Below are 15,079 nucleotides of genomic sequence, written 5' to 3'. Positions count from 1 at the left end.
AACACATCACTGTACAGGATATTTATATGTGAAAATTATTTTCTTTGGCAAAATACTCAACAGAATTTAAAGTAAATTTTTTTTCCTCCTTTTTTCTCTTTCACACTTTACATCTCTCTTGTTCTCTGATCGTGCTATGATACTTGAGTTTCTCTACATTTTAATAGCACTGGTGTGATAGTTACTCCAGCATGATCTACTTCTTACCTAAGTCTGCTGCAGGGGTGAGCACAATGAAAAGTCATACTCCAGAGCAGTGTTACCTGCAGTGAACCCCAGAATCCTGCACCCAAGTGGGCTACTGCATTACACAGAAATTTCATTTTATGACTACTGCAACAATACCAATAGATTAATACATTTCAAAGGCATAACTAGGACACCCATCAAAACAAAAATAAACTGAAGTAATAGGATGATGATCATCCAAATTTGTGGATTATGGCTCTGTCAAGTGCAGGAGTGACATTATCTCTTGTTCATCTGAGAGATGCAAAATCTGTGAATCCTTGGCTTTTCCTCATCATTTAGCAACAGAAGCCTTGTTAAGCACATCCTGTAATTTGGCTGAAAATACTCACTAGTACTCCAGTTATCAGAGTATCAGTCTCTCAGGGAGTTTATATGTATGTTTCAGTCTGGCTTTTTGTACTTTCAAGAAAGAAAGCAGCTTAAATTTGTCACTTTATCCCTCATTCACCTTGATTCCTAATGCCAGGAAGGAGTACTAGTAGCAGAAAGATTTATTATCAAGATTTAGTTTCAGACTTCTGGGTGTAGAAATGAAAATAAAGGCTACTGTATTCTAGTTTATATTCAAAACACAATCTTTTCTAACAGCCTTCACCACTCTTTACATGCAGTTGTTGTCATAGGAATTGCATTGGCAAAAACTGAGTACTCGGAGTCTGTAGAGTTGCCTTTGTATGGCTGCACATATTGAATTTAAAATACACCCCACTGCCTCTCTGCTTTATATTCTCTTGGTGCTAGGTGTTTTAATATAAGTTTAAAGGCTTTTGCGGGGTCTATCTGCAGGTGAGTGTCTGGTGAATTCCACCATGGCCATGGCACAATATGACTGATGGATATTCATTGGGCTTGCTCCTTTTCTCCTATGGTATTTATTATCCTAAGATCTCAAACCGGGGGCAGTTCCATTCCCATCACTTTCACATGGGAAAACTGAAGAAGATGGAAGGAAGTGACTTCCCAGCAGTCATGAATTAGGCCATAGTCAAAATGAAATCTCAATTAATACATAATTATTTTAGTTTTTAATATTCATTCTTCTCCCCACCAGCTCTTTGTACATATACAAAAAATGCCAAAACAAGAAAAAATGTATAGTCAACGAATCCTTAGGAGCTGTGTAGAGGAACGTCAGAGATCACAGAATCACAGAATAACTAAGATTGGAAAAGACCTGTAAGATCATCAAGTCCAACCATCAACTCAACACCACCATGCCCGCTAAACCATGTCATGCAATGCCATGTCCACACGTTCCTTGCACACCCCCAGGGATGGTGACTCCACCACCTCCCTGGGCAGCCTGTTCCAATGCTTCAACACTCTCTCCGTAAAGAAATTTTTTCTAATATCCAGCCTGAACCTCCCCTGGTGCAACTTGAGGCAGCTTCCTCTAGTCCTGTCACTAGTCACTTGGGAGAAGAGACCAACACCCACCTCTCTGCAACCTCCTTTCAGGTAGTTGTAGAGAGCGATGAGGTCTCCCCTCAGCCTCCTCTTCTCCAGACTGAACAACCCCAGTTCCCTCAGCCACTCCTCATCAGACTTGTGCTCCAGACCCCTCACCAGCTTCATCGCCCTTCTCTGGACACGCTCCAGCACCTCCATGTCCTTCTTGTAGGGAGGGGCCCAAAACTGAACACAGTACTCGAGGTGCGGCCTCACCAGCGCCGAGTACAGGGCCACGATCACCTCCTTGGTCCTGCTGGCCACACCATTTCTGATACAGGCCAGGATGCCGTTGGCCTTCTTGGCCACCTGGGCACACTGCTGGCTCATATTCAGCCGGCTGTCAATCGACACCCCCAGGTCCTTTTCTGCGGGGGAGCTTTCCAGCCACTCCTCCATCAGCCTGTAGTGTTGCCTGGGGTTATTGTGACCCAAGTGCAGGACTCGACACTTGGCCTTGTTGAACTTCATCCAGTTGGCCTGGGCCCATCGATCCAGCCTGTCCAGATCCCTCTGCAGAGCCTTCCTACCCTCAAGCAGATCAACACTCCCGCCCAACTTGGTGTCGTCTGCAAACTTGCTGAGGAAGAACTCAATCCCCTCATCCAGATCATCGATAAATATATTAAACAAGAATGGCCCCAAAACTGAGCCCTGGGGGACACCACTTGTGACCGGCCGCCAGCTGGATTTGACTCCATTCACCACAACTCTCTGGGCTTGGCCGTGAGCCAGTTTTTTACCCAGCGAAGAGTGCACCTGTCTAAACCACAAGCCACCAGCTTCTCCAGGAGAATACTGTGGGAGACAGTGTTGAAGGCTTTACTAAAGTCCAGGTAGACAACACCCACAGCCTTTCCCTCATCCACTCGGCAGGTCACCTGGTCATAGATGGTGATCAGGTTGGTCAAGCAGGACCTGCCTTTCATGAACCCATGCTGGCTGGGCCTGATCCCTTGGTTGTCCTGCACATGCCCTGTGAGCGTCCTCAAGATGAACTTCTCCATAATCTTCGCTGGTACCAAGGTCAGGCTGACAGGCCTGTAGTTCCCCGGATCCTCCTTCTGGCCCTTCTTGTAGATGGGCATCACGTTGGCAAGCCTCCATTCGTCTGGGACCTCCCCTGTTAACCAGGACTGTTGATAAATGATGGAGAGTGGCTTGGCAAGCTCCTCCACCATCTCCCTCAGCACCCTTGGGTGGATGCCATCAGGCCCCATAGACTTGTGAGCGTCCAGGTGGCATAGCAGGTTGTTAAGTGCTTCCTCCTGTATGACGGGGTGTTTATTTTGCTCTCCATCCTTGTCTTCCAGCTCAGGGAGCTGCATTCCCTGAGGATACCTGGTCTGGCTATTAAAGACTGAGGCATAGAAGGCATTAAGTACCTCAGCCTTTTCCTCATCTTTTGTGACAATGTTCCCCCTAGCATCCAGTAAAGGATGGAGATTCTCCTTGGCTCTCCTTTTCTTGTTAATGTATTTATCGAAGCATTTTTTGTTATCCCTTACGACCGTGGCCAGATTGAGCTCTAGCTGGGCTTTTGCCTTCCTAATTCCCTCTCTGCATGACCTAACAAGATCCTTGTACTCTTCTTCAGTTGCCTGCCCCTTATTCCAAAGGTGAAGTAGTAGAAGATGGGTAGCTACTCCCTCATCCTCCCTCTGAATTTGATTTTCAAATGTTCAGAAAAAATAAGTATAAATCACATAATCCCCCAGATGCTCAAGGTCTAGTACTCAGCTCCTTCTTGGTGTATTTTCTAGGCTTAAATATATCAAGAATGGATCCTCCATTACGTCTTTCTGAACACATTACATATTTCTGAACACATGTGAACATATGCTTTAGAGAATAACATAAAACCTAATTTGTAGTCCCCAAAAGACAATTTTTAAGTATTAAGAATGACAGTGACAGATGATTTTTTCACCTTAATTAAAACATAAAGTGCAGATGAAGAGGAAGATACATGTCACATTAGCAAACTGCCCTATAATGCTGACAATGCTGTTCAACCATGTTGTGTAAATCAATCACTACAAATAACCTCAGCAGCAATCAATCACCTAAAATTTAACAATGTAGAGAATGTAACTCTTACCTGTTTCTACATATAGACAATACACAGTTCGGTCCCTGTGCACATTGTTCTGCACTACTGGAAACCCAATGAACTGCTTCCATCCATCTTCTACTTGTCATGGTATTGTTTTTTAGAGATAATACATAGCCTTCTGTTGTCTTACTTCCAGCCTAGGGCAGTGTCCCATGATTATAAACTCTCCTGCTCAACATCTTAGCAAAGGCAGTCAAAGTGACACCTGAGGTGTCACATTCTATATACATATCACATGGAAAAAGAAGATATTTTTCCAACTCTCCCTGATTTTTTTTTTTTTCTAAAAGAAATAGCATTATTAAAGTAATGCAAACTACAGGCAATTCTGCTTCCTCGTGTGTTGAGTACATGTGTATTTTTCAGAAGACTAATTATGTTTTTCAAATGCTTTTACTTTTAAGCATAAAGCGTAATGTTGTAAAGTCAAGAGATCTGGACTGTAAATCAGTGCAACTTTAGTTTTTTCTTGAAATTTTCTTCCTAGATTAACCTCTGTTATCCTCTGTAAAATTGGTAATGCTCCTTCCTTCCATGCTGTATTTGTCAGAGCTGTAAACAGACTCTTCAAGTTTGAAACTACATGGTAGTTTGCTAAACTCCTAAAGGACCTTGTGGTTCTGCAGGAAATGCCAAACCGAGGCAAACCCTTCATCAGTATGATCTATATCCTTCTTTCAATTCTTCCTTCTTCTTCCTGAATTTTTTATCCCTGCAGTCTCCAATGGAAGACTTGCTTAATTATTGAAAGAGGAAAACACTGTGAAAATTAACGCTTCAATAAACCAATAAATGAAGTGAAATTTTCCTGTTACAGATACTCCGCTGTAGGGTAATAGCATCAACTCAACAGGAATTGTATTAGCTGGCTAATGGAGTCATCAGCAATGATTTTAACAATATTGGAACATAGCATGAGAACAGAGGAGGTAGAAGTGGCCAAGCAAATTATTGGAATTAAGTGTGGTATTAATTATTGCATTGTTAAAAAGATGGCATTGAGATCAAAAAGAAGTCACTGTTCCACTGTAATTGCTCTGCAAAACATCTTTTGTTGTCATAAAATGAAGGATGCGTATGTACTGCTGCACAGAGGTTTGGTTTTGGTTATAATCATTCAGATTATCATCTGAACTCTATGATATTATGCTTATATCTATTCAGGCATTTTCTCCTTGAAAAATCCAAGCAATTGCCTTTAACGTATTTACTCTTAAGTTATAGCTACCTTTGCGCCAGTTACAATTGTATTGGGTAGGAAAAAAGAACATAAACACACCCATATACATTTCTAAACAATTTCTAGTTTCCCCTTTGAAAAAGAAAAATGAAAACTAGATATACCGACTACAATTGTTTTCATACCGCTTCATTTATTTGGAACAATCTTCCTGAACTGATTAAATAAGGCTATATAAAAATCTATGTCTCATTAAGCATTGTATCACCTCAAATGGTTGTGAGTTCACTTTCATATCGTACTTACAAAATAAGGCATAACTGACTTTATTATATAGGGAAACTTGTTAATGGCATCTTATGGAACTCAGATCAGTTCAGTTCAAAGCTTTCTCCTTCTGAATCAAGATGGACCTAACATTTTCAGTAGTCATCTCTACCAGAATCACCACTGAATTCAGTTAATCATGCCTACTTTGGGAAGAATTATCAATTGCATTTTCTGAAAACTCCACTGTTTTCATTCTTTTTTTTTAATCCTTTAAGAGCTCCCCACAACGGTAATGGAGAGAAAAAGCTAGACTCCAGACCCTTAGAAAGGAATAATTTCTCATCTCTTTCTCCTTCTTACGTTTCCCCTTGTTTCAGCTGTCTGATCAGCATTGTATTTCTGGCTTCTTCTCCTTAGTTACATTGATTAACATGCACTTTTTCTCTCCATTCTTTTCCATGGTATGAAGTGGAGAGGTAATTAGGATTAATAAGGAATTTTATATCTTAAACAAAATGAACTTTCTGATATTTAACTAACTGACATGTTTGTAAAACGCTATTGTTCCAGCCACCAGCTTAGTAAAACATCAGAACTAAATAGCAAATGAATTCTAATAGGAAGATTATTATGAGAGGGTCAATTTTGTGAGAGCCCTGTACCACTGTGACTGTAACTGCTCTATGTTATTCCAATCTTAAATTGATTAATGTTGATCTCCTGCTATTTTAGAATTTATACAGTTTCTGCCACAGAAAAAAGTTTCTACAGTACCGTTTCCTAATTTAATTGGTACCTTTACAATACTAGTTACAGAAATGTGGTTGTGATACTATGAACATATATTTCTGTTAAACCTGGCAGCACAATGCTGTCTTGGTTAATTACTAGACTGAAGGGTTCCTGATAGTTATGTCTAATTTGGTGGGACATCTCAGTAACAGGCTAGTAACTTGTCTCTAGGGAAAAGGAGCTTGCCCACTACAGAAACTTTTCATCATTATTGTCCCATTTGTCAAGCTGTAGACAAATAGCCACATAACGGCTGGCACCTGAAAGGCAATAGAGCACGAGCCTGAGGGCCAACATACTCAATGCATTTTTTAAATTAATTAATCTCCCATGCTTTCTCCCTCTTCTCTTTTTATCTCCTTTCACTTTAATTCCCCTGAACTGGCAGCTGGGGTAATATTTCTTGACAATAGTGTGGCTGTGAAACTACAGCACACGTCCCTTAAGCAAAGCCTTGTCAGGGCTGCCCCTTCATCCAACGTTGTGTGCTGACTTAATTGGCCAAGGTCAACCAGCTTTCTCTCACTCCATTTTCATAGTCCCTGAGGGAAAGAAGAGCTCCAGTGAGTGATCCAATGGGTCTAGGGACTTTAGACTTTCAGTTTCTAGAATATCTTAGTGTATTTTTTGAAAGAATTATTAGTGTTTTTAAGGGGGTGGGGATGATTTATCAACAGTGATAACATTTGGAAAAATCTTTTAAAAAAATACCAAATTACAGGTTCCTTGGCAGAATTTACTACAGTTGGCCCAGTAATGCATTTCTGTTCATTTATTACTTTTTGAATTATTAAAAAAAAAAAGATAAAAGAGAAAATCTAGACTTCTATGTCAAGAAAGTTTGAATCGATAATAATTGTTTATCTATATGCTTACTATACAGACATTGCCTACAATTTGGGGCACATGCAGATCATCAAAATGTAATTAAAATCTAATAACACATTGCCAACAGACTGGCAGTAACTCCTCGTTGGCAAACATAGCTTGTTACAATGCTATCCTACAGAAAATTTTATCATTCCCAAACTCTTAAGTTTCATATCCTCAGATGCATGTCTTCAACAAGATTGAGGAAGGAAACCCTATAAAGTGCTCCAGGGAAGTCAGCAGCAAAATTACTGGTCATGTATTGAGTAATGAAAAGACCATAGAAGAAAAAAAAAAGAAGTTAATTGTGTTTGTTCATTCCACAATGAAAACTACAGGCATAGTCATCAATCAGTTGCACAGATAAAGAATACGGATTCCTATATTGAGCCGTGTCAAGGGCCATAGTCATTCACTTTAATGATGACACACATGTGAATTAGCATTACTAGGCAAGAAAGTTTCAAAAGCAGTCTGGTAAAAGTGATAAAGTAGGGTATGCAAGAGGGAAACATCTTTATGATTCTTCCAGGGAAAAAAATGTGAGTGAAGAGACAAGATGACTCTATGAAATTAACCCAGAATTAGGACTGGGATATAGAGTCTAAAGCACTGTGTACTTGTCTTCTAAAATATATTTTTTTCTCCCATTATCGAAAAGTGAAGTTCAAGCTTTGTTAACATTCACTTAAAGTCGAATGAACACAAAAATATAGTAAAGCCTAAGGGGAAGTGCAGGAACCCTTCAACTCATGATAACTTACTCATTCAGTTAGTACATGTGGCTCTCAAAACAGTGTTTTTAAAACATTTTACATGTACATTATGATCATTTATGTGTTATGGGCATGTAAAGAAGTGATAGAGAAGTTGTGCCACCTTGTCTTCTATATATGACATACTAAGTGTTTATTAAATAAACTTTTCTGTCCTGTACAGTTAGCAATCCTTTTCTAATACTGTTACTTAAGTGGCCTGTTTCTGTTACTTGGCATGATGCTCCCATAATGAATTAAAGTGGGTGAAGAAGAACAAACTATGGCACGCAATTATGAGAGAAACAAAACAGAGTTAAGAGGGGTGTCCTGTATGTCTTCTTACTAAAGATGAACTGTTTGTTAAGTCTAGGACACAGATTTGGCTTCGATTTTAACATTTTAACAACTTCCTCTAAATCTCACTTTTGCTAGTAGAAGGAGAAGTATCAGGGCTTTGGACAGTTCTACCTTCCCAGCAAGCCTAGCAATTTGAAGGAGATGATAGTTATGTGGAGTGAATGTGAAACATTCAATTTGCCATCACGAGTTTCGTACATATTAACCTCTACAAACTACTAATAGAAGATACTGGCTGATGAATAAGTTCTACTTAGCTTAGGGAAGAGTCATGGCTGGAGGCATGATCTCTCCAACTGCTGTTTTGGGAATACCGGGAGTGGCCAGTGCTTTGACAGGAACCAGCAAAATGGTCCTCCTGGTCCTCAAGGGAGAGGAAAAGTGTAACTGTTTCACCTAGACACTGGTCTCTCCTGGAAGCAAATTATACAGCTTTCAATCAGAAATATAGATAGAAAATACATATCTGATATCAGAAAGTCAGATTTGAAAAAACATATGATAGAACAAACCTGGATGTTACTTTACTGTTTAATACATACAGAACTATACTGATAACACAAATCATGACCAGGAAAAACCTCACCTGTAGTGACAGGTTAGCATGATGAAGTAGCACCCAGTCATGTCTAGAGAGAGATGGCGATTCAGAGATCTAAGTTCATGCAGGCTTCCTATGGTTTTGAAGAAACTGGTAATGGCTAGATCCACATAAAGACTGAAGTTCTTTAATGTCATTCACTGAGACGCACAGCATTGTGGTGCCTGGATCCTGGGACTGAATCCACATCCTTAAGATAACCTTGTGGCCTCCATTTTATAAAGTTATATAAAGTTAGACATCTGTGAATTGCGTTCACAAAAGCCAGCTCAGTAAACAGAGAGGCAGAGGGTGTATGGATGCCTTCAAAACAGAATTTGCTGTGTCCTGCATACAGATACCACAGCCAATTGCCTGTAAACAAGCTAATGAGCATACTGAGGGCAGTCCAGCCCAAATACAACAATCTTGTTATCACAACTAATTTGCCTGGAGAAGTCTACTCCTAACAATTCTGTATCTGAATGAGGTAATTTAGAGCCTGCCTCGTTATTTCTGTGCATAATTTGTGCAGTATGGTCCTAACCAGGGGAGTTCTCGCTAGAGAGATACTGCATTTCAGTTGGACTTGGTTTCCTACTTGTAGTGGAGCTGCAGTCCAAAGATGCAGTTTTAAAGCAAACACAGTTTTCAGATTCCTTTTGCAGACCCTGAGCAGTGAGAAGTGATTGGTTTGTGTTTACTTCCAAAGTAGTTTTCTGTGTATGTCCAAAGGACACACAAAGAGGAGGTCGGAACAACTTTAAAAAACCATTATCTGATGTGACTTTCTCCAGTTAATATGAGGACTAGGACAGCTGTGTAGGAAATAGAATAAAAGGACAAAACCTCCTGGACTTTGGTAGAAAGAATTTTTCTTTAGCAGATTGCCAGTTTAGCAACACACTATGCAGACATCCAGAAGATGCATGGGAAGGACTGTGATCCCCATAGCACTGGCATTAATCATCTTTGGTGAAGCCCTTCTCATGAAAACTACAGTTTTATAACACTAAAGGGGAGGCATAAAAGATGCAGCCTGTAATACAGTTTCCAAACTGGGTAAGATCAGTTTTGTCCTTTAGAAAGAGATAAAAAAAAGTTGTAGTTTAACATTTGTACAGATGTTACGTGCCTTGGAAAGATTATGTAGCAGCACTCCCTCCAGACGGCAGCGTCCCTTTGAGGCGGGAGGGAGCACACATCTGCCTTCCCCTGGGCGCATCAGCGTTGTTCTCATTCTAACAATGGGAATCGTTGTTCTCTATTAAGCTCATACTGAAAGCTTTGAATAAAAGCCTTAAAAAGCTCAGCTGAAACTATTAATTCTGAGGGAAACATGTAAATCTGGATGAAATCTTCCATTCATTTTTAATCTCGCTATGGTAAATCTTGTAATTAAGATGATTAAATGACTGAATAAAACCCTATATTTACATCCTTTAGAATACCACAATGAAAAGCCATAATCCTGTTTATGGAAAAGAGCAGTAGAGGCCTTTTAAATCAAACAAAGCCTGTTATTTAAGCAGTTGGTAATTAATGAACCTCCCACTTAGCAAGGGTACCTAAGAGTTAACTGTCTAGGGAACCCATCTTGGAGAAAAAACTAATGGGGGGTGAGGAAGAATCAAATGTTATGTTTATGGAAGGAAAAAAAAAAAGGATAAAGTGTTATTTTTTTGGATGATCGAGTTATCTAGGATTAATATATTTCACAAGGGACAACTTAAGGATTTGCAACAAAAAAAGTAATAGTGGAAGAACTTCTAGACTAGACACATTAAAATGATACAAGACTCCTAGTGAAGTCAGAGGCAGCATTTTTTTGGGGTGATGGTCCAGGAAAAGCAGGAGGTGAGAATCTGCTGGTGGCTGTTTGTTGTAAGGAGTCCGCATAAAATCCTGTTTGTTGAATTTATTTTCCTTCGCCATTCTGAAAGAGGGGATAATGTCTCCCCCAAAAAACTCCTTCATTTTGCTGCTAAGCTGTTTCTCAGCAAAGATGACAATAACTTAACAAACTCATTTATTAAAACCAGGAAATAATTCTCTCATCTGAATCTGCACTGCAACTATTCTGAATATATTTCTGGTGCACTTTTTTTTTTTCTTATTTCCTCTGTAAAATATTTGGACAACAATCTAATGGAAACCTACATGAATAATCTGTATATATCACAAGTTTGTGTTTGCTTGTTTGTTTATTGCATTACCTCTTGATAATATATCAAAGCATTAATAAACAGAAATCAAGTCTGTATATATATGAAACTTGTTTTCTGATTAAATTCTTGTCAAAAGAAATCAGCGTAGTATTTTTTCAGTCAGTGGTGCTTTGTAAAGACTTTCAGATTTTTCTAGGATTATATTCTGTAAGAATGGAATGTAGGTATTATTAAATCAAAAGTATTTACTTTATCTTCTATTTGAAAATGTGTTAATAAACCTGTATCTCTTTTAATATAGCGTTCTTTCACTAAGTCATTTTTCTTTTCCCACAATGATATTGTCATTTCCTAAAAGGGCTTAATCCTGAAATTCTTAGGCAACTTTATAAGTAGTTATTGACTTTAGAGATTGAGGAATGGGATTCTGTTGAAGAACGAATTGCTTATGAAATTGTGGAGAATGATTAGGTTTGATATTGTATCATGGATTTACCACCTGGGATAAGTAAGTGAAAATTATTTGTAAAGGTGCTGATCAATGTGAATAAATCAATATAGTGGAGCTTGCAGTGTTCATCCACAAAAAATTCTCTGTCATCAAAAACACCCCCGTAACTCATAGTCTTGTTAATGTTAGATGTTCACAGATTTCAAACATGCTTTAAATAGTCTTTAGCTGAGATATATCCACTACAATAGCTTAGTATTCACTTGAAAATTTGTCTCCAAGGTGATTTTAAGGGTCAAAATTTCTTAGAACTACTTAGAAGACAACACCATCCTTGCAAATCAGACACAGAAACTAAAACGGAGTATCCAGAAGCTGAATGCTTTAAAAAAAAGTATTAAAAAATGTATTTCAGATGTTCCTGCACACAAACCCTTGAAGTTCTCTGCTCTGCAAAATAGTTTTTTTAGCTGGAAGAGAAGTTTCATATTTGCTGCTTAATTTCAGAATTGAATTCACACACTTCCCCATTCAAGTTCTGCTTTTGTCCAAAATTATTTTTCACAAACTGATTCTGATCTGGCAGTCATCTTTCATAATGGCTTGTACCTTATTGCCAGAGTTTCATGGAATGATTTATTGTTGAAACATCACCAGGTGTGGATTTTTTGAAAGGCCCATGAAGGTAGCTCTCCCCTTTCCCAGGAGACTCCAGCCACTGTACTAATACCATTTGCAGTCCCATGGCAGTACCACAAGGACTTACAGCCCCTCAGTATTTTGCAAGTAGGGAGCTGGAGGGAAATTGCATGTGATTCTGCATTACATGGCGAACAAAAGAAAGGGAGGCCAAGTGCCCGTCCCATTCACATGAGGTTGTGTTTACATCTGCATATCAACGACATTTTTCAGCTTTCAGTGATTACTCCTCTACACTGCAGAACCTTTCTTGGCATAGCTTTGGTGACAAAATTATGCAACAAGGGCTCAAAATATTTTTCTAGAAGTAATTTTCCTGCTGGCATAGCATACCAGTGCTCAAACAATATAAACTAAACCAACTGAACACTGTCTGTAAGCACAGTAGTTTCCATAGCAGGGGTTTTGCTGGCCCACTGGTGAAAATGAAAGATTCCAGTTTTTCACCATCAAAGGCAACGCGTGTATTGCAGTAGAACATTGCATTGGAATCTGTCTAAATATAAGTTTAAAAAATATATACTTAGGGAAAAATTTATAAACACTTTGATGACATATAAGGTGCATTTTGTGGAATGACAGCTGTTACAAGGTGTATGACTAATTCACTATTGATGCCCATCTATCCTCTCAGTTTGTTTGGGGAAATCAAATTCATCTGTGATGTTGAAACCATCTCTCACTTTTTCTGCCTACATCTTTTCCCTCCCAGTTTGCCTTTCATAATCAAGCTGTAACATCATGCACTCAATTCCACCACATAGAGACTGTAGTGTCAACCTCAGAAATAGATTTTAAAGGCAACCACAACAAGAGAATGCACTCAGAACAGAGAAAAGCATAGAGATGGCCAGAAGATAACAAATGTTAAATACATAGATAATTGTAATACAGCAATAACAATCACTCCAGAATAAATAGAAACTGAACACATTTCTCTAACAGAAACTCAGAGGAGATTTACTTTTCTGCATCTCTTCCCTCTGCAGTGTGACTGTTTTCTAGGGCTCAGATTTGGACGAAGAAAAAATCCTCTCAGTACAGACCTCATTTCCCAAAGAGGAAGAGGATAGGCTATATTGCATCTATTGAAGAACAAGATATTCTGTCTAGCATCGTGTCTCCAGGTGTTATACAGTATGCAAATATGAAGACGTACTTAGCTATCTGCAGATATTGCAGGAGTGCCAATTTGAAAAGCAAAAATGTAGCCTCTCTGGAATATCTACACTTTCATTTGGGAATCCACAGGCATTTCATGGGATTTATGGTATTTCTGACTTCTTGCAATGATGCGGTTGTACTGGAAACTAAGCTATACAGCAAGAGGAAGGAACCAAAATCATGGCTGTACTACTGAAAACAAAAGACAATTTGTATTCAACAACTGTATCTTGACACGGACATTTGGAACAATTTCTGAAGGCTTCTAAACTCTAAATCTTCTGTGACCTCAAGGCATCATATTCACCACCGGTGTCACGGAGACTATTGTTGTTACATTCAAGTCTTATACTGGGAATAAGACAATTTTGTAACAGAAATTCTGCTGCAATTCAGTGGCATTTGCAGTATACGAGCTCTAATTACTCCTTTGGTACTCCAAAAACTGTCAGCAGAACAGTGGCTATTTCATTTTTGAAGTCCCTCAATCAAATACATGTTGTATTTAAAATACTGAGTATCCAATAATGAGCATACCATAAAGGACCAGTGTACAAACAAGCTGCAGCCTACTGTACCTGGCGAATGGAGTGGAGGGGAGCACATCAGAACAACTCCTTGACCTTCACGTACAGAGACAGCACTTCTTGTCCGACCACTAAAATTCCCCAGATCTATCAAAAGAACAGAGAATTTTAGTTACATACCAAAGATTTTAAATCTTGTTGCTACTGTGACTTAAATTTTATTTCCTCTTGTAAAGGTGACACTGCCTTTTTTCAGATCTTAATCTATAGTAGGAGGGCCTTTAAAAATAAATCTTATTCCGTCACAAAAAATTCTACGTTGCATCAGCACTTTATTTTTAGTGTACTTGGATACAGTATCAAAGGAAAAGCAGCAGACTATATATATATATATAATTTACAAAAACATTTAATAGTGCTTTTATTTTGTCATATCATGTTTGATTTTTCTCACCTATAGAAGTGATTCATGCGCAGTGAAAAAAAAGAGATAAAAGTGGAGGGAACACGTTGGCTGACATCCAGACTGATGAGGTTGCTAACATCACCAGCGCACATTGTGGTGAGAAGAAGGGAAAATCAGCTGCATTGGTTCTAAAACCAAATCTGTTCTGTAGCACTTTTACTCTTTTTATATACTTTCCTTCTGATTTCTCTGGTGTTATAAACACAGTTCAGTTGTGGGTAAATATCTCTTCCCTCCAACACTTTCCTTCCAGTAGGTGAATAAGGAACATTTAATTTTTTGTACAAAAACTTTTGAATGAGGCTATAGGGCTGTAGGGCACTGCTATGAACAATTCATTGTGTTTATTTAGAGTCTTTCAACCAGAAGATCTGATTACTCCATTTACCACAGGGAATACTGGACTTGGATTCACGTTTGAGGTGCACAGCTATGCTCTAGGATGCATATCTGTAGCAGAACAGATGTCACAGCTCTTTTCTGACATCAGACTGGTGCCTTCATCAATTCCTCAGTGCCAGCGATGCCACCTAAAGCCTCTATTCACTCAGGGTTTTTCTGGAGACATTTCTCTCTGATGTGGATCAAGGGAAAGAGAGCTGCAATAAGGGTAACCAAAGATACCTTTGAAAAGGACAATGAAGCTTCAGCAGGCACTAAATGAGGATCTGGAATATGAATAGATGGGGCCAGTGGGAGCATCCCTCACTGACATTCAGTGACCTATAGCTGTACCTGTTTGTTTCTGCGTACAGACCAAGGTGCTGGTATGAGCCAGACAGCACTAAACAGTTTGAATAGGTTGAGTAAAATTATTACTTTCTTAACTGCACTCAGCTGACAGTTCTCTGTCAGATGCTGAAGCTCCACATCTTGTTCCATGCCTAGTAGTGCATAAAACTGAAGTTCAATGATTTTCAAATTGATCTTTGATGGATTTCATAATGAGTTTAGGTGCACTTTTTTAAGTAGAAAGAGAC

General features: G+C 38.9%; 1 protein-coding gene across 1 annotated transcript in view; it reads right to left on the bottom strand.

The window, feature by feature from the left end:
- Window positions 1-15,079, bottom strand: part of CNTN5 (contactin 5) — a 295,846-nt gene that overhangs the window by 196,963 nt on the left and 83,804 nt on the right. The window contains exon 5 of the mRNA XM_059824823.1: window positions 13,685-13,780. Within this exon, the coding sequence (XP_059680806.1) occupies window positions 13,685-13,780 (96 nt within the window). The remainder of the gene's footprint in view (window positions 1-13,684; window positions 13,781-15,079) is intronic.

Source organism: Gavia stellata, chromosome 1, assembly GCF_030936135.1.
Source record: "Gavia stellata isolate bGavSte3 chromosome 1, bGavSte3.hap2, whole genome shotgun sequence".
In the NCBI taxonomy this organism is placed as follows: domain Eukaryota; kingdom Metazoa; phylum Chordata; class Aves; order Gaviiformes; family Gaviidae; genus Gavia; species Gavia stellata.
The sequence above is the reverse complement of the archived record's forward strand: the minus strand, read 5'-3'. Positions and strand labels throughout refer to the sequence as shown.